A 27,122-nucleotide genomic window follows, 5' to 3' on the forward strand; every position below is an offset into this window, starting at 1 on the left:
TACGGGAAACATCTTCAGAAGCCATCATGACACGCAAATGAATTTAGTAAAGGCACAGTAAATACAGGTAGTCTTTTATGTAAGGGCATTTCTATTCCCTTCTGATCTTCAGACTGTCTGTATATCCTGTAGGATAAACAAACAGAGACCTCAGATTTAAGCATAACCCTCCAAAGTCCTCAGAAAACTACAACTTTTAAAATCCATTTTAGCCCCAAACTATAACTGCTCTTACCAATTAATGCATGAGTGCTCTGCACAGATGGAGTACAAACCTATTTCTTGAGGGCAAAGAGACTGACAGCACGAGTGAGAAGCAGTATGAATTTATTTAAATGAAAAAAGCAGAATGAACCTCCAGCAAGGACTCTGGAGCAATCAGCATCATGGCCTGCTTTGGGTAGGGGCTGGTATTTGAAGAAAGCATCCTCAGAGAGAGAATTCTAGGATGTGCTGGAGTTCTTTTGTAAAAGATTTCCATCAGTTCACATTCACTCTGCAAGAAGTGCAAATGCATAAATGTAAACTTAATTATTCCTAACATGGCTCCAGGCCAGCTACCCCCTCCTGCAAATCAAATTACAAGACAGTGAAGAAAGGAAAGAAGAGTCTTTGAAAAAACAAGCTCAGAGTGTGAAAGAGGAGGGGCAGGTGACAGCGCAGATGCTACCATGCAAGGCCTGAAGGGAGGTGCTCTACAGGAACATATTGGAGAAGACACAGGGAAGAGCATTTTCCCTGGTTAGCAATCCATAGCCATAGTAATTCCATCAGCAGAAAGATCCCACTGCAACAAATGAAGGAACTTCACAGCACTCTGGGGAAAAATGTATTTCAAGGCAGGGCATCTGAGCCAAGTAAGACTGATATTTCATTAGGAGGACCGTGAAAGTGATGCGCTCAGGCAGGCCTGCTTCTTGAGTGAGCCTGAAGGATGCAGCCAGAACAATAAATTAAGCAGTGCTTTATCACAGTAGCACATGTGTATGTGTGTATTCACAGTTTAAGTTTGCTCTAAAGTTACAGAACTTAAGAGTTAAGGGATTTTAGAAAACATGCAAAAGTAATCAGAAATTGTTCACATTTTCCGCTGCCATCAATTTTATCAGTTAGAGAGGGACTGCCCAGTCAAAGTCACATACAAGAGATTAAAAAACCTATCTAGAATATATGAACTCTAATCCCAATTCTGAAAACAGGATCCCACCATGGCTGAGAACGGGACTATGATTTTTGTGCAGCTGAACTCCATTGATGAAAGAAGGTACATGGTAGAAATTCCAAAGCCCATGTACCTGCTTGGCTTTTATACTTTTCACGATCATCCCACCTGTACAGTCAGAGCTTACCTACAATGTTCCAACTGCTACATACTTCCTTTATGTTTCATAATTGTACTTGTCATCTTGCCAGTCTCCTAAATTGGTATCGGATACTGGTGACATACATGGATGTACACAAAGGCCAAATGACAGCATTAAATCTTTAACAGACCAATCTCTGAAAATATAAAAACCCCTGAACTGCATAAAATGAGCATTCAAGTTCCTTCCCAAAATTAAGGCATTTCATAGAGATGTTACATTTGTTTTAAAGCCAAAATTTCTGAAATGTGCTAACAAGGTGCATGAATTATTTCAACTCTGCTCATGAGACAAAATGATCATGTCACAGACAAGGTAAGTTCTGATTTCTCTATAGTGTCATCATGTGCTGTAGCTCTCTGTATTTCCATACCCTGATTCGTTTGGATTTCTTTAAAGTCTGACCTTAATTCTGAGTATTTCCTGGGTTTATGATACTTAGCCTGCAGCTATTTACAACATACCTTTCATATATTTTGTCCTCAATAACAGAATGTATTTTTAACCTTAATTCCATTTTAACATTGCAGAACAGAAACAATGAACTTTTATTATACTGAAAAACTCATGCACAAACAACAAGCAAGCAGCCCAAAGAATACTACCTTGCAGTTTTTCAAATGATTTGCAAATACAAAGTATGTTGATTCTTTTAATAATTGTTTATTTTAACTTTTATTGCCCAGTTCAGGGATACACTCTGGCTACTTAATGCTGTGGTAAAGCAGCACAAAAATAACACAGCCATGTTGAGAAGCATGTTCCACTAGAGCATTGCTGAGCTGTTTGTTTGCCCCTTCCATCTCCCACCCTGTCCTTTCAATTCCCATCCTCCACACACCCTCTCTCCTCTTCAACCTTCACCTGCATGTGAATGCAACCACATCACCAGCACCTGCCTCTGTCCTGGCTTCCAGCCCACCCGACTCTGACACACACCTACACCCACACCTTGCCAGCCCGACCCTGGGCTAGGTGGGACACACCAGTTATCTCCTAAAGATAACTACCTAAAATCAGCCATGACATGCAGGCCATTTCTCATTAACTGATCACTCATCGTCAAGCAAAGGTGGTCACACCAAACTGAAAGTCATCCATTTTTAGCGACTCTCTGCTTGTTTTTTTACACTCCTGTGGTCTTCTCCCAAAAAGGCCAACACTTCTATGCTTTTTGGGGACAGTGAAACCAAGTCTGTAGTACCTGACTCTGCCAGATGGGAGGCAGAGCACAGAATTCCACAGAAAGAATGTCAGAGATGCCCAGCAACTTCAGACTTGCTGACTACTGCCCCAAACAGACAACTGCCACAGAACTGTCTCTGCTGATGCAGGAACTTCAGTAACACACAATTTAAAAAGCCCCAAACTGGCTTGACAACAGATTCCAAGTTTCTTAAATATGTTCTTTAAAGCTACCTCCTAATGAAGAACACAGATTCACTTGTAGATCCTTAGAAAAAATTTATTTATGAACAGACTGCTTTAATTTTATGGAGGATCTTTTCATCTGTAACAAAAAAGCTGAATTCCTACTTAAAATGGAACATCCTTTTGTTAGCTGTGGCTGATCCCTTTCTAAGTTTATTAATGCACTTCATTTTACCAGGTAAACCTTTAAGTCCTTTACTCATTAGTGTCACATTATTACTTTTTCTTTTATGACCTATGAAGTACTACTGTTCTAGAAATGCTAAATCCCACATTTATCCACAGTGAACATTCAGTCTATCTTCACTACTTCTGTAAAAAAAGATGTTTTTCTGACACCTCTTTCTTCAACACTGTCACATCTACAACGTATTTCCTACAAAGTTCGTTGGTATAAAATCTAGATCAGATCCATAGCAACTATAAAAATATATATAACAACTATTTCAGGACAAGGTTTTTCATCAGTGCCAAATGTGCCTCTGCCACACCCATAGCGCTTGCACCGGGATCAGGGGAGCCCAACCCGCGTCTGAGCCTCACGTTACGCTCCCAGGCCGTGTGACACGCAGGGCTGGATCACCAGCAGGGAGACTGGACCATGCTACTGAGAAGGTCCTGAGCAGCCTCAGCCATGGGTGAGCCACATCACTGCCACTGCCACTGCCTCTGCACTGAAAGAACTAAAGGAGAAGCCAAAGGTGACCCTGGGGGCTCCCACAACACACAGACCTCGCTAAACGCTGCCAACAATGCCCCAAGAACCGCAAGTTCACTTAGTCTGTATTTTTAACAACACAGGGCTTTTGTTATTATAAATTTCAAAACAAAACCAAAGAATTCCACATAATATTTATACTTTCAAAAGTACAATATTAATACAGGTCGGTCAGTTAGAAATAACAGCAGTTTGTTAGGTCTACAAGATGTAATGTAAAACCGGTTTACAAATGCTGAAAAGCAGTAGTGGTCCAATAGTCACCGTTACACATGAATTTCTCTCTTCCAGAAAATAAAATTAAAAAAAAAAAAAATCCCAATTCAGATTTACTAGTATCAATGAAATATTAATAAAACACCCCCAAACATGCCACAATCACTATTCACAAATAAAGTTAAAATGAAATATACAAAAATTCACTTAATACTGTTAAATAACAATAAACTACAAGATTTCCTGAACAGAAATGGTAGGACCCCTGAACGTTTTACAGTGAATGTCAGGAAAAATTAAGTTACCTATGACTATTTTCATGATATACCAGCCAAAGATTTACATGACCATTTCAAAATATACCAATAAAGATTTACAGTCTCTTTAAGATGCACTAAACAAATAGGTTCATAAAGGTGAACACAAATGCTTAAAAATACTGTAACCATCACCAAGGGTGTACTTATGATACTCACTGAGATGCATAAGCATAGTAGTAATATGTTTACTATCTCTGGAAAACAGGTAACATCTAAGATCTGAAAAACTCTCTAAGTTCCCATTGTAAAAGCTCTGTAGCATAGTGAGTTCTTCTCAAGTACAAACTTGCATCTTTCCAGTTGATTTCAAGTGAATAATGCACAAATGGGAGAGGAACAAAGTGGGGAAAGTGTGACATTATTCCCATATTTGTGTAATTAGTTGTCCTGTTCCTCTGTAATGAAAAGTAAGCCAGGGTCCAACATATATGAATTGTCCTTTTACTATTTGTATTTCCAAGTTAAAAACAAGGTAAAAAAGTTATTGTTTCTGCAGGCCCCATATGCACAACAATGTGCAAATATGTTATGCTGGAGTAAGCCTGACAAAATGTCCAGCCTCCATGCTCCAATTTATCAATAACTAACATAGGATCTGAGAGCAAATTAAAGTTACTTTTCACTTGTTTGAATCAACCTTCACACCATGTGCTTTTCAAAAACATAATACGCATTATAATTTTTCAACTATTTCAACACATACTTCCAATGTTAAATAAGGAATTAAGTGCCAAGAACTTAGAGCATTAAAGATGGCTCACCTATAGCCAAGCAAAGCTATGCTTACATTCCAGGAAACACTGCAGTTTAAGAAATACAAAAAAAACCCCGCAGCAGTAGAACATTTTATCAAGAGAAACAGATGCATTCACATATTATAAAGCCATTGCAACTTCTTCAGGCATGGAACTGTTGTGTTAACTATACAGACAGTAGTTATTTAGCAGCAATGATTCCGCAATAAATAATGCACTGTGTTTCTCAGTCCTGCACAAAAATTGCAGCTACAGTTACATCAACAGCTGTAACCTACTGGCTCTAGTGGCAGAGGAGACCTTAAAACCAACTGTACAAAAAATTGTCACACTGTGACAACAAATATAAAAACATAATTTGCAGGTTGGAAATAAAAAGACTCCACTGTTAAGAGGACAGTGTAGACAAACTGCGATTCCAAGTCCACCAACAGAAAGCACTGCCTTTGGATCCGAGTCCTTGATCAACAGGATAGGCTTGGGCTTGACTCTGCACTGCCCCCTTTAGAAAAGCATGCTCTGCCTTCTGTTCTTCCCATGTCCTGCAACACAACACGGACCATGGTAAGAAACTGAAGCATTTGCACAATGCGGTATTAAGTTATTATCCAGATCTTCATCCTTCTTCAAGGCGACACCCCTTGCGCTTCAATCAGCATCAGCATCTTTCTTTTAACTGCACTCACTGCATTGGTTTTTCACTTTGTCACCTCTAACCCCCCATAGAGTACCAGTTTGAAACTCCAAAATGTTCTTACCTGCCCAGTAAAACTCACATCTTTCTGTGCACTTAGCTTATGTGTCTGTACAGGAATCTCAGTAAATCATTCTGGATTTTTTTTTTCTCAGTAGATTCACACAAACCATTTAACAAAGCATTTTTCAATTCCAAATGCCTCTGGCACAGCATTCTTTTAGCAAGCATGAGAAAATATAAAGCTTTCCGTACCGGTCTCTGGGTAAGTGGAATTTCGAAAGCCAGGGTCTTTTTGCAATTGAATCTCTTTTAGACTGAATATTGAAACACCTGGAATGTAACAAAGAAATTAATTCATGTACAAATGTAAAACTGTGTTTTACTGACCAAAATTATATTCTTAATCATATAGTTTAGATAAAAAAAAATTCCAATTCACAAATATTTAAGTCACTAGATATCAGACTTCTTTAATACATTAGAGAGATTTTCCTTACACAATGTACTTAGCTTTAATGCACTATCTTAACAATACTCTGCTACTTTCCTACTTCTCTTACTTTCAGGCAGAGTGTGTATTCTTGTTCCGAGACTTCTGAAGTACGCATGTTTCATGGCCTCTTCTGCTGAAATTCTCTTCTTTGATTCATACTATTAATATAAAAGCATACAAGTGTGTTGTTTTCCATTAAAAATCTCTTTGCATCAAGTGATTTCATCAAAGGGAGAAAGAGTTCTGTCTGCTCAACATTTCCCATAATTCACTAGGACAATTTTTTTTTCATTACTTTCATTTCACACATGACTATCTAATGGTTTATCAAAATCAGTACTGTCAACACATAACAAGATTGCTAAAATAGTAAAAATAACTTCTGTAAATGGATACAGGTCAAAACTACACCTAATATTCATTTATAGATGGTACAATGATTAGGTACCTCCTGCTTGGCCTCTGTGCAATTCTAGGCAAGGATGCAGATGTTTCTAGGCAAGCTGCACACAAATAAGTTACAGTGCTGCATCTACTCAAAGATGCAGGAGTTGGCCTTCCATCTTGCTTCCAGCTCATTTTTAATACAGATTCAAAGATTAAACCTACATACCACTTCAGCTTTTGAATACAGTTGCAGCATCAAATAGTAATATTACACCGTAGTAACTCCTTCTCTAGTACTAAGCTCAGTTAATCATTAAAGAAATTTAGCACTTGTATTTAAAAGTTCTAGTTTAATACCGTATTTCACAAGAGATTTAGTGTTTTCAGGGCTAACACAGAATAATTCTATTTTTATGAAAGGTCATAAGACAAGAAATTAGTTCTGGGGGAAAAAAAAACAAGCATCAATTAATTCTCACACTACAGACTTCTTCTCACATCTGTCATCCACTACAGACTCAGCTGCACATTCCATTTTGAGACAGAACTAAATACTTTGGCTTCTAATACGTTTTGTATGTAATATATTAGAACTCAAAACTTGCGCTTTTATATAGGAAAGCCACAAAACACATCTTACTTGAAGGAACTTCGCTATCAATTCAATTCCTTCCGTGTCTAGCCTAAAAATAAAGATATTTTTAAAAATTAAAACAGTTATTGAATTGTATTTACAGAAGTAAAACTGCAGAGGAACTGACTTAATTAAATGATATCAAACCTGAAAATTGTATCTAAATATGGAAATTAGTTCACCTAAACAACATTAATTCATGTTAATGTGAATACATATGAGTCCTAATATCTCAGAACAAGACTATTTGGAAAACACTGGAGACACAGAAATCCTAAGTTTGGATTGTCATTTACTAGGTTGACCTGGATCATTTATTTGAATATTTTAAATTATTTATTTTAAGATTAATACTACTCATTTACTAGATGGATACAATGTTAGATCTTCAAGGCAGACAACGAATGTCTTTGTTATTAAGTTTATTTAGAATAAATAAACTGTGCAGTTGCACAGACCCTTCATCTTCCTCTTTATGGTTTTAAAATGATTACAAGAAACTGCTCAAGGAAACCATTTTAACAAATGGCCTGGGTCTAGTATATAACCAGAAGAGAATTTCTGTCCTTTAGGAAATGCTGTGTCAATTCTCCTGCTATGGAGACATTATTAATTGGAGTTTATCATTCCACAGGTCATTAAGGAGCTGTGATACCAAGAATGATATTAGAGAAAGTAATCACATAGTAACAGGTTCTGCTTTGCATTATCATCTGCCCACAGTAACACAACTGATGAAGAGTTTTACACCATTCAGTGGCAGATTATACTTGGAAATGCATTCCCACTTAGGAATATGCAAAGCCACAGGGATGCATATTTTCTATTAATAAAACACAAAGTACCTTGGTGCATGGCTGATGAGAGGTTGTGGTTTATACTTAGGAAAGTTGTAGTTTCTAAATTCATCACTGGAAGAAATGCCTGGCCATGTTTCTTGACATGGAGTTCCTGCATTTAGAAGCAGCAACAAATTCAACTTAAAAAATATAAACAAGCAACTTTGACATAAAAAAGCATTTAACCCTGTAATTTAAAGGAAAAAGGGAAAAAACATTCAATATGCCCTATGTTGTGCAAACTCAGCTGTACAGTCAGCTGAATCATTTTCGTAACTTTGATTATAATGAAATATATAATACTGTTCCGAGATAAAGATCCACAGTTCTCATACAAATACGGTGAGTTAACATTAACATTACTAAAAGTATCCATTTACCAAGAAGTCTGAAAATTAAGTGCAGTTCATCTTCAACAGTTGAACCAGGAAAAAGAGGCCTTCCTGATGCCATTTCAAAAAATATGCATCCGACACCCCTTTATAAAGACAGAGAAAAAGATAAAGCAGAAATAATCTTTTAATTTCAGCTTGTAAAGACTTCCAGGATTTCTCTTCAATTAAAACAAATTACTGGTTGTTAGCCACACATTACTATTAAAATATTTAATATTTTAATTTAGAAAGATTTTAATTTAGAAAGATTTGTAGTAACAGAAGTAACAGAAGTTCTGTCAAAGACTAAACAAAACCTGTGTCATAGTTATATTATATCCTCTTCCTTCAGATGTTGAATTAATCAATTTTGTTAAAGTTCATGGTAAAATACCATGTTACCCTGTCATTAGGAGAAGCAAACTTGCTTTTTTTCCTAAATACAAAAACTCAAAGGCTGTGTATCTGAATGTTACGTATTTATGTATTTATTTATATATATGTTACTTATTTAACAACCAAGCTGACATTTTTTCAACTTGACTCAAAACAAAACTTTGAACTAGACAAAGCTATACAAACCACATGTCAATTTGAGTTGAATACTCTGAAGATCCAAGAAGAACATCAGGTGGTCTGTACCATAATGTGACAACTTCATTAGAATAAGTCTTTGTAGGAACAGACTTCGCTCTTGCCAATCCTTGATAAAAAGGGAAATGAAGAGTCATGTACAGCTTGCTAAAATCCTTTTTGTATGAAACTGACAAACTATTTTTAGGACCCTGTTATATTTGCTAAATACCATCACTATTATACTTGCCATCTCTTAATGTTATTTAATGCCCTAATAAAGAGATTTCTATTGCCTTTTAGTATTTATGGCAATCTCACGGTCAGCATTTTTAAGCACAGAAGAAAGGTAAACAGATCAAAACCTGGACTAATCCTTTAAATTTCATAAAATAGCATTAGATTGATATGACACCTACCTGCTGCGAAAACCTTCTGCACTGTTTCTGGAAAATTACATTGTAAAAGGCAGAAGGCAACAAACCATTAACTAAGTGGTGGAAGCAGACCAAATCAGTGTTGGATCAGCAGGGCTTTTCCATCCTAACATTGTCAATTTGTCAGCAATATCTTCAATATAATTCAGGTCTATCAGGTTAGATGCAATCTTCTGAGCAACTTTCATTCACACAGAAGGGGTAAAATCAGAGGCACAGACCACAACTTTCAAAGGATCTTCCAGGCACAGAAGGTAACAGGGAAATGTGGATGCCCTACTCTACTGTACATCTCAAGGCATTTGGTGTATCAGTGATAGTGCAACACTTGACAATTTAGCACATGAACAAACCCTTCCTCTCTCCTGTCATGGTTACCTTGCTTTAAAGTGACTGCAGTGTTAGGAGAAGCAAGGTGAGCTCCACCTTAAGGATTTGACTAAGTATCAATTTCACAGGAAGCTACTACTACTGAAAGTAGTAAGACTACTTTCAAATTGCAAGTGGAGTGACAGTGTTACCTATAGAGGTATTACACTGATTACTTATGCCCTGTAAAAGGCTGACTTTCATTTTCCATTTGAGAACACCCAAATTCACTACAGACCCAATGTACTCATTTCTCCTTTTAAGGAAAAGAATAGTTATTACAGAGTAATTTCAGGCCGTACCAAAGTCTGCAAGCTTCAGTTCTCCTTTCTCATTAATTAGTAGATTTTGTGGCTTCAAATCTCGATGTAACACCTTTCTCCTATGACAGTATGCCAAACCACGAAGAATCTGATATAAAAATAGCTACAAAAGAGAACATACATATAAATTAAGACAAAAAATTGTATCCTACACATTGCATGACTAGTTGGGCACTGGAAAGTTAAGCACTGTAAGCAGGACAAAATTACTTTTCTGAAAAGCGAGTTACTTTCCTTACAAGCAAATTCTGGACATCATCATTATCATCCAAAGATTTAAAATAATTTTACGCTAATGCACTGCTTTAACACCATACTTTATAACAAAGACTTTCAGAGTAATTTCCTCTGTTTAACTGCAGAGAAACACAGGGCTGTTTATTTTTAAAGTAAGCATTTACCATTGCTCTTCCCCAAACTAATGTCTTTAAAGATAACTGTCTCTGACTATATACTCCAGTGGCCACAGAGACCCTTCTGGAAATGCAGCTCAGCAGTGTTTCCATCCAACTGTGCTGAACTAAGCAAAGAATGTCTTGGCATGCTACTGGAAAAACACATGTAGATTCACAAGCTTAGGGAAGATGGAGAAATGGGCAAATGAGGATTATTAAAGCAGCCCAACTGCCTCTGGTATTTACATTCATCCCCTCACCTTGACACACACAGGTTTATTATAATCCTTTGGAAGAGCAAGCCAAGCAAACAACTTCAGTCATGCATATCAATGGTGCACATACATAGCTATATAAGTAGCATAGGGCAAAGAAAGGTTTAGTAGTAGGCAGCCAAGCAAGTTTAATGTATCACTGCATTAAGAACTAATACTTGGCAATTTCTGTATGTATAAAGATCTCAAACATGGGACTTTTGGGTATCTATTGCTGGCATTTACCACACAGCAGTATCAGTCAGCATAGGTAATCAAATGTACAAGGAAAAAATACGAAGCATTACAGAAAGCAATGTGACAAATTCATCATGTGACAAATTCATCATGTTTTTATATGACCATATTCTAATCCACCAATTTATTTTTGCACCAAGTGACACTACCAAACTCTTTTTCACAAACTGGACAAATACACAGCAGGTGTAGTTGCATCCATCTGTTCTCAGTATGCTGACATGAGATTCATCTGTGCTAGAAAAACAGGAATTGGGATTCATTTCTTTCTCTTTGCTTTCCTTTCTGCAGAGCAGAATGAGAAGCAAGAAGTCTTGTTCCATCTACTCAGGCTCATACTGTTGCAGAGGTAGTCAGTCCCAAGTTTATTAGCATGACTTCAATAGAAGTAAATGGCTCTCCCTAATGAACACTGGGACTGCAAGGATTAGTCAAGAATGCAAAGCAGATTACTCTACAGAAATTGTGAAACTTCACCACAGTTGGCAGGGATCCTTTTGGAAATGCACAGGACGCCATATATTAGCTCAAAATTTTGGTTAAAACACTAATACCTGCAGAGATCACACATACCTTCTTTTTGGGAAACATAATAACCTAAAATTAGCTGAGGAGTGTGAGGAAGTGATGTCAGGGAGGTCTCTCAAATATTAATGATGACTCAAACCCCCACAGTTATCAGAAGGTAAGCACCTACAGCTACCACAGCTAAGCAGCTGTTCTGGTTTCCCAGTGCCAAAGGTACTGACCATATAAATTTGCTCCCTGAGCACAGCTTAAACCATAGGCAAACAAGGAAAAACAATTCCTCTGCTTAGCTCAGATTACCACAAGCAGATTCTGGCGTGTTTGCTAACTGCACTTTTATATAAGAGTCAGATTCACACTTACAGCTTTCCCTTATTTTTTTAAGCTTAAAGCACTGCTTATTAACTTGCAGATTATTAAAAACACAAATATAAATATGATTTTTGGTTGTTTCTCTGAAGTAGAAACAAATGAAAGAATTTCCCTTTGCAGACTCTCAGAGGAAGCAACAGAGCAGGTTGATGGGCAGATGTCTTTCCCTGGAGATACTTACAGTAATGTGACAACAGAATGAAAGGAAAAGCTCACCAAACAGTAATCAATATCTAGCCTGTGTGCCAAATCACTTCACTCATTTCATGACAGTACTCTACTCTGTTTGGAAGCTGGTAAAGCCCTAAGCATTAAAGACCACTAAGAGCTCTGCCAGTTTTCCAAATAAAAGCCTGCTTTTTACAAGAGAAATAACACCTGACCCTGACTTAGTTTCAGCAGGCCAGATTGGAAATTAAGTCACTTGACCTGGCCACAACCATAACTAGAAGAAAAAGCAAATTAGGCCCTAAGGAAAATTTTATTTCCATTTTCTTACTAATGGAAAGATGAAAATTACTCATTCTTAAATACATATTTTTGATTTTTTACTTGTGTGGTGGGCAGTGGCACCCAAAACCACATTCATGATTGAGGCCACATTTTCCTCAGTGCCCATATCTAAATCTGAGGATATATCGAACTACAGACTTAGTAGATGAGTATAAAATAATGGAAGGACAAGAAGTCAAAGGAGTTATGAATGTATTCTTTTTTAGGAATTTTAAAATTTTAGAGATGTAACTTCAAAGAGAATGAAAACACATGAAATTATATAACCTCTTCTTTTCAATGTTTTAAACACTCATCTGATCAGACACCATCTGATGTCAAATGTAGCTAAGTCAGGCCAAAAAGGAAGTTAAGTTCTTTATTTTATTTTTAAAGAGACTAAACCATCTAGCTCCTGATTATAAAGCTCTCTGAAATTCTTAGGACAAAGCTGGAAGGCGGCTGTCACTAAAAACACTCACCTTTACATTGTGCATACTCATGATGTTACCACAGTCATCCATGTACTGCTTCAGGTCCTTGTCCTATCAAAACACCATCATCATGGTTCAGTAAAATTGTGCACAACAAATCACATAAATCATATAAATTATTGCTGGAACTGAAATTATTCATTCAAAAAAAGAGGTTTCTGCAGAAGATATTAAATGATAAAAACCCGAAAAGCCTGGACACAAATACCTATGGTTTTCCAGAGGATAGAAATACCCTTTTCCCAGCAAGCTGTACTGTCTCAGGCAACATTATTTGCCATTGTCTTCTCCTCTATCTATATGAGGCACAGTATTTTATAGAACTGATATATTCACCAATTACACTGGAAGTCAGCTATGTCACAACAGAAAAATATCATTGGAACAATAGTGTGATTACCATTTTATACAGGTAATGATTGTAATGGTAATGACTTGTCCAGATTTAAGACAAGTAGACAGTTTGATCAGGCAGACCACCACTATCTGCTATTAATAAAACTCTAAAATGATCACAACAGTATTTACTAATTTACAGCCATTGAAGAACTGAATACATGTTCTCATTTTTAGCTGAATGACTGTAAGCGCAGGAGAAAACTCAAATAGTCCTAGTATTTTAAAAAAGAGTACAAAATTTTGCTGTGTTTCTGTTTCTTAGAAATGTAAATCAAATGTAAAGCTCACTAATTGTTTAAGCACTTACCAGGTATTCAAAAACAAGAGTCAAAGACTTGTCTGTATGCACAATATCATGTAACGTAACAATATTTGCATGTTTCAGATCTTTTAATAATGACACTGCAAGAGAGAACAGGAATAACAAAATAAGTGCAAAACACATGAGGAATAAATGCAATTTCTAGTTAAGATCATCCATATGAGCTATCTGGGTTTTTTAAATTAAAAAGCTATTTTTAAGAACACAAAACCCATATAGATCACGTTAATATAAAAGGTATTTAATTGAAACAACAAACACACACTTGAGTAACAAGCTTGTATTTCTTAAACTGTACATTTCAGACAGACTGTAAAATGTATTCTGAGTTCCTGAAAGTTACTAACAGAAGTCTAATGCATGCAGTATTTAATCATCCACTTATAATACTGCATTTGAGATCACAATCACAATCAAATTTGAGATCACAATAAAGTAAATAAATTTAAAACAAAACTCTGAACATATCCGGACTATAATTTTCCTCATCAATATTAATAGCAATTTCATTAATGCCCCATGTAGCCTATGGATTTCCATGTACTGCTGGTGCTTTGGTCAAAAAGAAATCCAGAAGTATCTGAAATTCTAAGAACTAAGAAAAGAAAGTCACCACCTTCTCTTATGGCTGTGCATGGTGCTCCCTCTTCATGTTCCAGGCGGATTTCTTTTAGAGCTACCAGATTCTCTGTCAATTTACTTCTCCCCTTATAAACTGTGGCATAAGTACCCTATAAAATGGAAAAAGAATTTTTACAAGTTGTTCCTTTATCAAAACATTAGTTAAATACGAAAATATTAACTTCTGTCTGAGGATCTAATAGATTTCATTTTGGATATGAATAGTTTTTACATTATATTCTTTTGACATATGTAAAAGTACAGAAGTATTCTTTTAAGCACAGGACTAAACTCACAGAAGCCACAAGGGATGTATATGCCTAACAGCTCTGAAAATTGCATGGAAACCTAAATACCAAAGAGCTACCAAAGAAGTCAGATCAGGTAGCATTAAGTTCACTAAGTTCACTGCTGGGATCATTTACACTCCTGAAAGTCTCTATCTGACAACAGATACCTAGCTTGGGTATCTCTACACTATGCTGCAGTTATGTTTCCAAAGGCTGCAGACATACTCTTCCACAAACTCAAAGAAAGTATGTAACTCCTTTGGATAGCTTCTTGTCTTCATCATTTATTTTTAGACAGCAAGAGATACAAAACTCTAGAGGTATATTAAATTAAGAAAATATTCTGACAAAACAGTAGGCAAAACTAATTCCTGCAAATGCCAGGAAAACACAACAAAGGTACAGAAACTGCCCTAGATCACTACAGTACTGTAAGACTCTGCAGAGGATCGGGACAGGTTAGATCCATGGGCTGAATACAATTTGATGAGGATTAACAAGACTGAGCACCAGGTTCTGCATTTGGGTCACAACAACCCCATGCAGTGCTATAGGGAAGTGACTGGGAAGATGATCTGAAGAAAAAGATCTGGGGCTGCTGGTTGACAGCAGCTGAACATGAGCCAGCGTGTGCTCTGGTGGCCAAAAAGGCCAATGGCACCCTGGCCTGTGTCAACAACAGTGCGGCCAGCAGGGCCAGGGAAGTGGTCGTGCTCAGTACTTGTGAGGTGACACCTCGAACGAATCCTGTGCCCAGTTCTGGGCCCCTCACTGCAGGAAGGACTTTGAGGTGCTGGAGTGTCCAGGGAAGGGTAATGGGGCTGGTGAAGGGTCTGGAGCACAAGTCCTATGAGGAGAAGCTGAGGGAGCTGGGGGCGTTTAGCCTGAACAAAAGGAAGTTCCAGGGGATCTTACTGCTCTCTACAAATGCCTGGAAGGAGGTTATACCCAAGTGGGCATCAGCCTTTCCTCTCAGGTAACAAGTGAAGGACAACAGGAATAGGCTTCAAGCTGCATCAGGCAGCTCAGATTTAATAACAGGAAATTAAAATGTTTTAAATGGAGGACTGACTGCAATATTCACAGCAGAGATGCTGACCAGCCCTGCTTCCTTCTTCAATGTTTACTGCATCCTATTTCAGTACTCCTTTTCCTTTTTCGATCCTGTTGGTGAACCTCAATCAAACTGGGCAGGAATGACACTTGGCCCCTCCTGAATTGAACTGTTTCTCTGGAAGTCAGAGGCTGACTGGAGGGGAAAAGCTGCTGCCCCCTCCAAGTGTTATGTACTTCCCTTGGCAGCACCTGGCTGGCTGCCCAGCTCAGGCATGCAGGCTTCTTTACCAGAACATGCACACAGCAATTGCCTGCACCTGGCAAGCACTGGTCTCTAATCCATCGTGAATGTTCCAACACCTAAGCCATGGCAAGAGGACACCAGACTAAGTGTTATCATCAAAAACACAGCGTTACCATCAACAGAATGATTTTGTCTATCTGGAAAAAGAGCCAGCCAACAGAAGAAGGTCACAGCATATTTACTAATGGACTCTTACTCTTCCCCAGCTCTGACAGTTTTCCTGCCTTTTTTTTTGCTTATTATTTATGCATAAACATTTGTGTACTTGTGACATTGTTACATATGTTGAATATGCTTGGTTTACTGAAAAAGTAAATTCAATGGGTATTTTCAGGGATATGGAAAATATCAGTTAAACTTACACAAAATTTTACATAGGACATCGTCATCATTCCAAAAGAAAGCTATACGTACCTCTCCAAGCTTTTCTAACTTGATATAGGTTTCCATTTTTCCAAATCCAATTTCTGACTGCAATGAAAAGAAATGGCAAATTGATCACTAAAACCAAACACTTTAGTTGTACATCATTTAATGAACAAGCTAAACTTCATTTCAGAAAATTACCTGACAATACTTGACTAACACTGCACAATTCTGGTATTTTAAAAACACATTAGGATAGAAATGCATCCCAGCATCCAAGCCCAGTGCTCAGCCTGTTGGCCAGTCTACTGTGTATCCTGAAGGGACTGTGAGCTGAGTTATACTTAGACCAAAACCTCACTTTAACCTACCTCCTACTTAGGTTTTCTCCACTCTTCTGATCTGATTACTGCTGCTGAGGTTGTTATAGCTTAAAGCATAGTAGTAATCTCAAACTAGTCCATCCTTTCTCTAGCTCAGCATAACCATATGCTGCTGCTTTTTTCAAAGTAATCTTATTTGTTTGCTGTGTTCAACATCTTAGCTCCAAGTTTCCTCTTCCATTCTGATTTCTCAATGCCTTCTAGACTGAAACTTTAGCAAGAAAATCCCTAACCATCATTCCTCAGCAAGCTTCAGCTTTGTCTTAGAAGTTTGCATTTCATACCCCTTAACTCCAAATCTTTGTGTGTTTTTTACTTGGACCTATTTACTCATCTTCTCTTTTTTTCTCACCAACTTAGCTCTTCAATGCAAGCCTGAAGGGTGTGCCTGCCTATGTAACATATTTACTTCTGAACACTGTAAGATCATTGCTCTTTTCCTGTTCAAATCCACTGCTACTCTCATATAACACGGTTATCTCTTACAATTATTTTCTCCTAAGACCACTGTGAATTACACCAAAGCTTCCTATTGTTCTTGCAGTGCTGAAACTATTGTTCGTAAATGCTGAAAGTAAACATGTAAACGTGAATTCTTGAAGCAATTTACAGAATGCATATAGCCTGTACCCTGTCAAACCCCCAAATTTATAGGCTTCATGGGGTTATGCTTTACTGACAACTGAACATACACTGCAACAAAAGAGCCAGGTTTTCTCCCCAGCACCACCCCCTCCTTTAATTTCCAAACATAGCTCTTCACTGGCTATTTCTTTCCAAGGAACAATCCTTTGACCCTAAGCTGTCTTCAGCACCTAGATCCACACATCACATGCTGATTTGCTTCTAAAAATCTGATGGATTTAAAAAATTTCTACTCTTTCATGGTAACACAAGGTAACATAAATACCGTTGACTGTATTAAGATTTGACAACAATATAATATGAAGGGAAGAAAAGTCTGATTAATGCTTAGCTTTCAGAACATACGTACGGTATGGAAATACATCTGAACTAAGGGTAAGATCTTGTCTGCAAACATATTTCATATATTTATGGAAAAAATGGGTGTATAATTACATTAATATAACATTAAGAGCAATTCTGCTTTATTAAACTAGTGTTAGAACTGAAATGTTTTAGAACTGTATAAGGAGACTTCAGCATCATGCACATTTAGGAGCTTGTCAAACTCTTTATCTCAAAATACAAGCAAAGTTGATATTTGCTATCCTTGTAGCTCCAGTGAGATTTTAAACATACCACTGATATAGGTGCAATGTTAGCAAAATAAATATTATATCTCCAAAGTGCATTTTGACCTAGTTAAACAAACATATCTTGAAGTGAGTATTAGATGGTATTAGAATTAAAAAGATAGGCTGCTTAGCTTATTGGAGAAACTAAAGAAGAACTCAGAGCTATTGGTCTTGCTATCACCAGACAGTCTGTAATTTAAAAGCCTGATTTCTAAGAAACCTCAGTGTTTTTCATTAAGACTCATAAACTTAGTATCTGTTTAATACCAAAAAACCATACAATATTTCCTACATACAGAAGAAATATATTCTTCAAGATCTGCTTTACAAGGTGTTTAAATTTTTGATCACATCTTGGTTCCTTGTCACTCCTAAGAAAAAATAAGTTTTAAATTCCTCAAACTAAGATCAGTTTCATTTGTAGTTCAAAACAATTTTTGAACTTTTTCACCTTTTGCTGCAATATGCATCTATCTTGCCTTACACAGAAACACTGATGCACAGTATTTATGGTTTTTTTACTTCTAATGACTGTAGATACAATACTGTACATGTATACACAAAATGCAATCACTGTAAAAACTAAAGTATAACAAGTCCTCACCTGGTACTTTTGATAGCCTTTTCCCTTTGATCCCTATTAAGTCTTGAAAAGAGACATGCCTTTGAAGCAGAGCACAATACTCACCTATTGTAAGTAAAAGTCGGCAAGCAGGCAGTAACAATTTAAGAACATTGAGTCCTTGGGCTTCTTTTTTTGAAAGCTTAGTTTGAAATCATAGCAAATGCATGCCTGCATACCACAGCAGTGCTGGCAGGTTCCATTTTGGACTTTAAAGCCCTTTAAAAATGAAAGCATTTTAAAAGGCAAAATAATACATCCTTGTGATGGGAAGCTGATTCCAGGCACACAGCCACATTCATTAGAGGGCACTATTTTTCTTTCAGTCTTCTCAGAGGTAAAGAGAACTTCAACTGCTCTCAGAGGTCACTGCTAAATGAGCAAGGGAATTCAGATTTACCGGAAAAATTCCCCCTGATCCCAAATACTTAACTGCACTGGCAAGGTTTTACTGAAAAGGTATTTTGCCAGCATCTGAAGAGAGGTTTGGGGAAATCTGTTCCTCAGTTCCATGCTACAGCAGCAACTAAGTGGTGAATGAGCTACGGAATTCTGGCACAAGTATTTAAGCCTGATACATTATCATTACTTCCAGAGATTCACTCAAATATTTTCTCTTTTTTAATATTGTTTTTGCAAAAGGTGGCATGCAGAGCAGAGCTTTATTAGTCCAGCACACTAATTTTATTTTTTAGGGTAAAAATACTCAAGCACTGCTTTGTTATAGAGCTTATTCATAATGAATAAAATAAAGGTATTTGACAGTAAATAAACCTATTTCACTATATGTATTTTTCTATTTATTTTTCAGTAAATAAGTAATTAAATCAAGAAACAACAATGTGCTAAATAAATAAACCTATTCAGAATTTCTCTGTGACAAATTTCTCACCAATGAATTTACCCAGGATGTCAGTAACAGTCTAGCAATTCTTTAAGACCTCAACACTAAAGAACACTGATAGCCGAAACTGTGAGTAAAACATATCCATTTTTTAAAAAATAAGACAATAATATTTTTTATTATTCCAGGGATGTGCATGATTAATATGTACAAATATCCAAGTTTTCTAGCACTTATAGTCTGATTATAGTATAGGAATACTTATTCAATCATCTCTAAGAAAAAGATTTATTTTTTAGAGTAACCAATAATCCAGAAAGGTATATGTGAATTTATTCCTTCATTCTTTTACGAAATAACATGTGCTTTAAAAAAAAAAAAAAAGAAAATAAAAAAAACCCAAAAAAACCCCCAAAAAAACCCCACAAAACACTATTGTCTTCACAGCAATTCTGAGAAAAAATTGTTATCAAATACAAAAAGAGCAGTGAGGAGGACCTGCCTTCATATTATGCTGCTTTAGGGCCTTCCTACTAAATCACGAGGGGACCCAGCCTTGACCTAAGACTGTGTGGCCTATTTGCTGAAACAGATCATCCCTGCTCTAAAAAGCAGAAGTATTTAACTGGACTTCCGGAGTCCAGTTTAGCCACTGATTTCAGTAGGTCAAGACCTTCCCTGAGAAATACGACAGCACCAAGTTAGCAGAAGAAAAATGAAACAAAGTGTGTAGTTCTTCATTGGATTTTGACAAGTACATGCTGATGTTTAGGAATAAAAAGTCCAAGTGGAAAAGAAGCTGAAATATACCTATGGAATAGTGGTCTGTGTGTTCGATGGATTCTGAAGGCCTGAGAGGTTGGTTAGAAAGGCAGGTGCATTACACTTACTAGGGATGCTCGACGAGAACGCCGACTCATTGGCTGGTCAAAGGGCGGGCTGTTAATCTGCAGCTTCTCCAGGTAGCCATCGGGTATCCTGATGTCAGCGGGCAGGGACAAGCGCTTGTTCAAATCCTGCAGCAAATCATATTAAAAGAGAAGGGACAAGTAGAATTTAGAATTTTCTAAAACATCTTTCAACATCTGCAGTGCTACTATATAAAACTGAAATAATTTTTACAATGAAAAATAATCTCACAGAAATGGTTTAAAAAGCATATTCTCTTCTTAAAATACCTCAACTTGCTTATATAACAGGTAAAAAAACCTGTGCAAAATTATTACTCTGACAAATGTAATTAAATATTAAAATGCAAATAAATACATTGTGGATAAATGTATTGAGTTTACTCAAATACTTATAGAGACCTGGAATACCAGAAACTGAGAATTCAGAGACTTGTGGATGCATTGCTTCTCATATAGCAGTTACTTTAGTATAAGAAGAGATTTCCATAATTCAAAATATATCACCCTCTCTTTCAACTACAAAAAGCTACAACCTTAGTCCATTTTTTCCAGTCTCACAAAACAAAATCAATTCATTATTAGAGCCAACTATTACAAATACTATTACATTTCTTTTATTTGTAACTCTTTACTACAGGATCTTTCAAAAATGAAAATGCCATTACATGAAAGCATTTTCTCTGCATCAGATTCTGTTTTTCCCCAGTAAATTTTTCCAACAACAACATGCATTATTTCTAAGATGAGAAGGAAACAAAATCACTTCATTTTTTACTAAATGGGAGGGGGGAAAGACGATTTATTTCTGCACATTCTTGTTGTTTTTATTTTCAGTTTGGCTTTAATCTCAAACATGCCAAGAAACAAAAATATTAAATATTGTCTCAAAATTGCCAGTCTCCATCTCACAAGATAAAAGGACATCATAGCCAGGCTCACAATAAATGGGAAGTCACTTCTGAAACAGCAGGAATTGTTTTTCAGTGTAGGTAGTTTATCCAAGTAAAGAAAGTCATGCTCAACACCAAAGTGCACAATCCGCCCCCAGAGATTCTACCCTGAAGTTGAGGACATGTCTGGAAGCACCACTGTTTTCACACTTTTCTCCAGCACAAGAGGTAACTCTGTATTTCTGCTGGTAGACCTGAGATTTAATCAATACTGACCTGAGGGCAGTAAACCCTTCTTGAAGGTACTCTTTTCTGTCTTACCTATCACCTCCAGCTGGGCATCCTGAGCTAACCCAGATGTTGGCAGCTACATCCCTGTTCAGTTCCCCTCAGGCTTGACCATGTGCTTCTACTCATGTCTGCAGCAGCTTTGAACTATTTCAGCATGCTAAATAATCAAGAAACTCTCAGGCAAAGTGCATAGCTTCCTGCCAGCTTTGTGCTCCAAACAGGTTCAGTGTAAGGTCAGACAAGCTCACAGCCTGAATGCAGGGCAAGAGAGGCACAGCAGGGCAAGTCCGGGAAGGCAGCAGCCAAATTGGCTTAGGCTGACAAAGAACGGGATCATCAGACTTTTCAAGACTTGAGATCTTGGGGAAAAACTTGCTAAGCTTTCAGTGATGAGAATGTATTTGAACCGTGTATATATATGACCTGTACACATACCTGGAGCAAAAGCTAAGCAGAAAATACCAGTTAAAGACATATACTTTGAAAAACCTATGTAATTTGGGAATTAATTGAATCTCAGGTAGGACTGAAGTGCTAATATATCCCCCTGGATGATTTACATATGCGATTCACTATGGCTATCCCATACAGGCAGAAATTTTTGGAGAGAGGCCAGCAAAGCTCTAATTTCTGGCAGCTGATCCTCCTGTTCTCCTTTTGCTTCTCACACCTCCTTAGGTACAGAGCACAAAGCCTGTTACCTTCTGCTTTGCTGCCCAACATGAGCTTCTTTGCACAACTGGAAAAATCAGTGTCAATTTTTTATCTAGTACAGGATTTTCAAACTGTCTTTAAACAACAAAAGTGCTGTTCACAGAATGGCAGCTTTGACCAACATTTTGAAACTAAATTAAAAGAAAACAGAAAGTATGGCTCCATTCTGGCATACTTTCTATTTTATTAACTCATTTTCAACTTGCATATTTTAAATTTTTTAAAACATTGGCAATTGTAAAACTGCCTGTGTGGTTTTTGGGAGAGTGGTAGAACCAACAAATTGTAACAGGACCTACAAGTATTCCCTAGAGTAAAATAGTATTTTCCACTACAGTATTTTCCTTCTTTTCGCCAGGCTCTGCTAATGCCTCTCTCCCACTAAGGAGGGTTTCAGATTATGAAAAAAAAAAAAAAATTCATCCTGTAATTTACTGCATTCCTCAGAAAATGCTGGTAGCTGTTCACAACAGTTGAGCATAAAACAAGGCATGCCATGTTGACTTGAAGAAAGCAGCTTTGACATCTCACTGCAGAGTAAAACCACAAAACTGCTGGAATAAGACAGGGATGACAAGAAAAGGATCAGCATCAGTCTCTACCTCACCTTCCTAATATAATCAATCCCACATCAGCACTGGGCCAATATAGTTGCTTTTTGCTTTTTCTGATGGCTCAAGAACAATTTGACAAATACCAAAAGAACAAAAGAAAATATTAGTGAGTTGATTTTTTCAATGTAACTTCCTGAACACAAGAGATACCACCACTATCCTATAAACTCTTTGACAAAATAGCTTTTTCCTACTCTTACCTATTAACTCTTGTGGCACAGAAACCTGTTGTAGTGCTCTTACTGTCCCATAGTGCTTGTTTAACAGGTGTGTTTATAGGGATTTTAACAGAAAATCTTTACAGGGATATTGAAGCTATGGACCTCAACTCAAAGGCCTCAAGAAATACTGACCTGATTGTACCCCAAAGCTCTCCATATGCATGCTTTCTCCCCTCACAGTTGTGCCAGCCATAAGTGCTGAAGTGGTGCTGCAAACCCACCTCTACAGCCTCCAAGAAGCATTCCCAAGCATACAAAGTTGATGGGTATATACGAAGAAGGAAGCAAAGGCAGCCTTTAGGGTTGCAAAGGCAATTTGAAAACTATGCCATTAAGTGTGCACTGTGCCTGCCATCAGTGAACACGCACCTTTTTACATGGAGTGCAAGGGAACAAGTCTAAGATTCTACACAGGTACAAAGAATCCCTAACTTTGAAGCCCAGCTACCATAGAAACAAGATAAAAATATTTTAGACACTGAAAATATGATAATGTGCGGTAGATGTAATTCTATTACAGAATTCCTATTCCTTCATTCTCAAAACCTCCACCTATGCCATTTTTGCAACAGGTCCCATGACTTTACTTCAGAGATTCACATGACACCCTCAGTTATAAACCAAGACCTTCAACTGTACACTTCCATTTGGTGCTCCATGGTAGGTAGTACAGCCTGAGTGCAAGTACTTACTGCTGCAAAGGCCAAAATCTGCTCCAATTTGGGTAACCCCCCCAAAAAACAGTAATCCACTTTTACCTAAAACAACAACCTTCATCTCCACCCCCTGCAATGTCTTTCTTTAAAAAAACCTTTATCAACACACCCCAACCTGAAGAGAAAAGGAGACTTTCTTTTAGAATTAGAATACCTGATGTTAGTAACATTTCTTTCCCTACATTTATAATGTAGTAGACAATAAGTGACAGCAATTGCTCTTTTTCTCCCCTCAGGAAAAGAAAAATAAGTGCTGAAAGCCTAAATTTTTGCCATGTCATAAATAAAATCAAAACAGTATCTATTCTCCTTAACTTTCTTGAGCTGAAGAAAGATTCTTTTCTGTGAGAAAACCATAATGATTTCATGGAAACTGCAGTAGGTAGTTTATAGATTTTTCCTCCTAATGATTTACACTACAATACTTCCAAAAGTCATGCTTATTTGGCTATGTTAGAATGTCAAACAAGTCAAGACTTCCTTTTTAAAATCATAAACCTTTTATGACACTAATATCTGAAAGATTATAGAATTATATATATACCAAGTCTTTGCATTACAATTTTCCTTTACCTAACTCCCTAAAATAGACAAAATGGAAGAAAGTAATTTAGACTACAAACCCAAATATCTGAAAGAAGGAAATTATTACGTTGAATTTGTCTGTACCACCTTAATTTCTCCCAATTTTTGCAATAATTGAAGAACCACCTCTTGGGAAAAGCAAGAAATTATAATTAAATGCTATACAGTAACACGAAAGGGGATTCATTAGATGTGCATGGGAGGAATAAGCAGAATGTTTCCTAGTGGCTAAATAGAAAAACTGGAAACTAAAATTACATCTGTCTGACACAGCTGAAAAACCCAGTTAATTTAACTGAGATAGTGTTAAAAGAAAAGCAAGAACCTACCAATTTTGAGCCTTAACTGCTCAAGACCAGGCAGTCTGCTGACACTCGGGCGGCCTGGTCATCTGATGGCAGCAGGACACTTGTTCTCCCACTGTGGGCTGACCCTGGTGAACAGTCAAGTCTTCACTCAGTGGAGCTCACTTTCTGCTCCCACAAAATGCAGAGAAGACTGAAGGATGGCGAGGAGACTTATGGGTGTAGGTAACAGCAGTTTAACAGGGAAAGCAAAAGCTGCATGCCCTAGCAGAATGGGAAAAGGAACTGATTCACAGCTTCCTCTCAGCACGCAGGTGTCCAAGGGCTTCCCGGAAAGCTGGGCTTCAGCAGGCACGTGGCTCAGGAAGTGCAAGACAAATGCCACAGCCACAAATGTCCTCCTTCCTCCCTCCTGCTCCAGCTTTTACTGCTGAGTGCCCTGCCAGATGGCACAGAATAGCCCTTTGGCCAGCTGGGCCAGCTGTCAAGCCCAGGGCAATCAACCTGTTTTCCCTGCTGGTGCTGGCCAGCCTTTAGGGCGAGTCTGGTCTGGTGTAGGAAGCCTGGACCTGCCCGTTCTATGCCACTGCCATCTCTGCCCCCTCTGCTGCTCCTGCAGCCATCCCACTGTAACCCTGCTATGGCTGCTTCACCAGCAGCAAAACCTGCTCTTCTAAAGCATATGGCTTGCTGCTGTTTTGGTATGACACCAGGCTGGAGGGTCAGCAACAGTAGGAAACAGATTTTGAAGAATTTCTAATTGTCTTAAATCTCTGTGCAATTCTGTGAAGCAATGAGAGACTTTCTGGTCAGAGGACTTTGTTCACACTTATTTCAATTACCAACTGAATAGAATGACCTGCTAGCACTTCTCATAGAAAAGAAAGAAACTAAAAAACTTAAAACCAAGGTATAAAATATCTTGCTACAATGCTGTTTAAAGAAGTCATACGGCAACATGCAAAATTAATGGCAGGACTAAATTTTCCCTATGCTCTTTGAGACTGTCAACACTACAAAGTTAAATGTCCTTTTTTAACACTAATTTTGCATCCCTTCATAAATCTTCTAAATTTTTGAAGGTAGTAAATTAGAGCAATTCCCTATGCTATTTTAGATATCCTTTTTTAAACATAACAGATCTGTAAGTGGTGTACACAGACCCTCAACTCTAAGAGAGAATCTCAGTACATTCCTTATAACTCTTAAGAAGCAAGGGTTTACTGGAATGCAAAACCTTAGCTTTTACGGGCAACAAAATACTTCAGGTAAAACAAATAATCTTTTAGAGAATTGAAACTATATTATTTTCTTGTATTTCACTTAAGATTTATTTTTCCAAATGACGTCTAATTTATGAAAAAGCTTTTGTCAATTCATAGCATTTACTAGTTAATTCTTTTGTAGTTAGCTTTAGGGTCAACTTGCAACAAAATGTATCAGTATTCAATAAACGTGGTACTCTAAATGATCAAATGCCTACAGTTGACTGTATGTTATTTAATGAGTTATTTTTTGATCCAGTTCCACATTATACTCTGGAGAACATATTCAGCCACATTTGATTTGTTAGAGAAACTGGAATGCTTGTGGCATTTTCCTCCTCCTTCTACAACTTAAAAACACTTTTTCTACCCTCATATGCAATGCTTATTCTCAGTTTTCCTTTACTACTGGTATTACTGGCAGAGAAATGCATTTATTTTTATAATTTGTCTGAAATGAATTTCACATTTGTCCTACTGAGCTTCATGGCAGATAAACATGTAAGCACTTGTGACAATAACACCACTTTGTTTTCCGTTGGAGATAAACTACCCTAACTTGTGCTTATCTTTGTCATCTATTTCTAATGCCAGCTACAGCAAATGCTCTAAGAAGAGCTACACTTTGTCCAGCCTTTTCTTTCATCTGGCTAACATCCAACTGTGTCGCTGTAACTTGATGTGGAAGTTCTGTCTACCACTGACTACTTACACTTGGGCACAAGAAAAGGAGGCAGGAATTCTAACTTAAATTCTGCAGGTTCTGTGAGCTAAGGAATTTGACATTGTACGTAAACAAACATGTCTTCTAAATGAAAAACAAACAAACAAAACACAACCTTGCCCCCACACTTGGCCTGTTTTTCACACATATAAGTAAATTCCAAAAATCCTAACTTTTTTTATTTCATTACCTCTGGTCCTCTTCTGGATGGCCTAAAATACTACTGCAAACATCAGCTTCTTCACTTGCCACCCATAGTAAATCATTGTTAACACATTCTGTTTTTCATCTCTGACTGTCAACTTTTTCCTTAGCTACCTATCCTTTTGTCATCTCCTATTTCCATAATACAAACTTACCAGCTATTCCCTTTTATAATTGCCTGACTTGACTAATTTAATACTACATAGTGCCACACTGTGACACTTTTCAGGAAGTCTCATTCCTGACCAACAGGTAATTTTCACTCCTCTTCAACCCTGATAAAAAATCTATTTTTATTTGTGGAAAGAACACTGATAACATTTTCCACTTTAAATCAAGTATCATAACAAAAAAATGTATGGATTTCGTTAATTCACTATTTTTTTTCCGGCCAGGATGCACTATACACTTCAGTTAATTTCACTGAAGTTGACAAAGATGATTCTAACTCAGGATAGACAATGTATGAACACTATGTATTGAAACTGCTCTA

At 37.2% G+C, this 27,122-nt stretch overlaps 1 protein-coding gene across 11 annotated transcripts in view; it reads right to left on the reverse strand.

Annotated features, from left to right (window-relative positions):
* Nucleotides 1-27,122, reverse strand: part of CDK17 (cyclin dependent kinase 17) — a 115,083-nt gene that overhangs the window by 21,997 nt on the left and 65,964 nt on the right. For 7 of the 11 annotated variants that reach the window (XM_053977025.1, XM_053977029.1, XM_053977028.1 and 4 more), the window contains 12 exons: nt 20,080-20,205; nt 16,130-16,186; nt 14,061-14,175; nt 13,430-13,524; nt 12,712-12,774; nt 9,910-10,033; nt 8,811-8,931; nt 8,235-8,332; nt 7,861-7,966; nt 7,022-7,064; nt 6,062-6,152; nt 5,754-5,831 (listed from right to left, as the gene is read on the reverse strand). In XM_053977025.1, the coding sequence (XP_053833000.1) occupies nt 5,754-5,831; nt 6,062-6,152; nt 7,022-7,064; nt 7,861-7,966; nt 8,235-8,332; nt 8,811-8,931; nt 9,910-10,033; nt 12,712-12,774; nt 13,430-13,524; nt 14,061-14,175; nt 16,130-16,186; nt 20,080-20,205 (1,117 nt within the window). Of the gene's footprint in view, nt 1-330; nt 497-2,007; nt 5,347-5,753; nt 5,832-6,061; nt 6,153-7,021; nt 7,065-7,860; nt 7,967-8,234; nt 8,333-8,810; nt 8,932-9,909; nt 10,034-12,711; nt 12,775-13,429; nt 13,525-14,060; nt 14,176-16,129; nt 16,187-20,079; nt 20,206-27,122 lie in introns of those variants that run through there. The other 4 variants (XM_053977030.1, XM_053977034.1, XM_053977033.1 and 1 more) reach the window with 3 other exon arrangements.

Source organism: Vidua macroura, chromosome 5, assembly GCF_024509145.1.
Source record: "Vidua macroura isolate BioBank_ID:100142 chromosome 5, ASM2450914v1, whole genome shotgun sequence".
Classification (NCBI taxonomy): domain Eukaryota; kingdom Metazoa; phylum Chordata; class Aves; order Passeriformes; family Viduidae; genus Vidua; species Vidua macroura.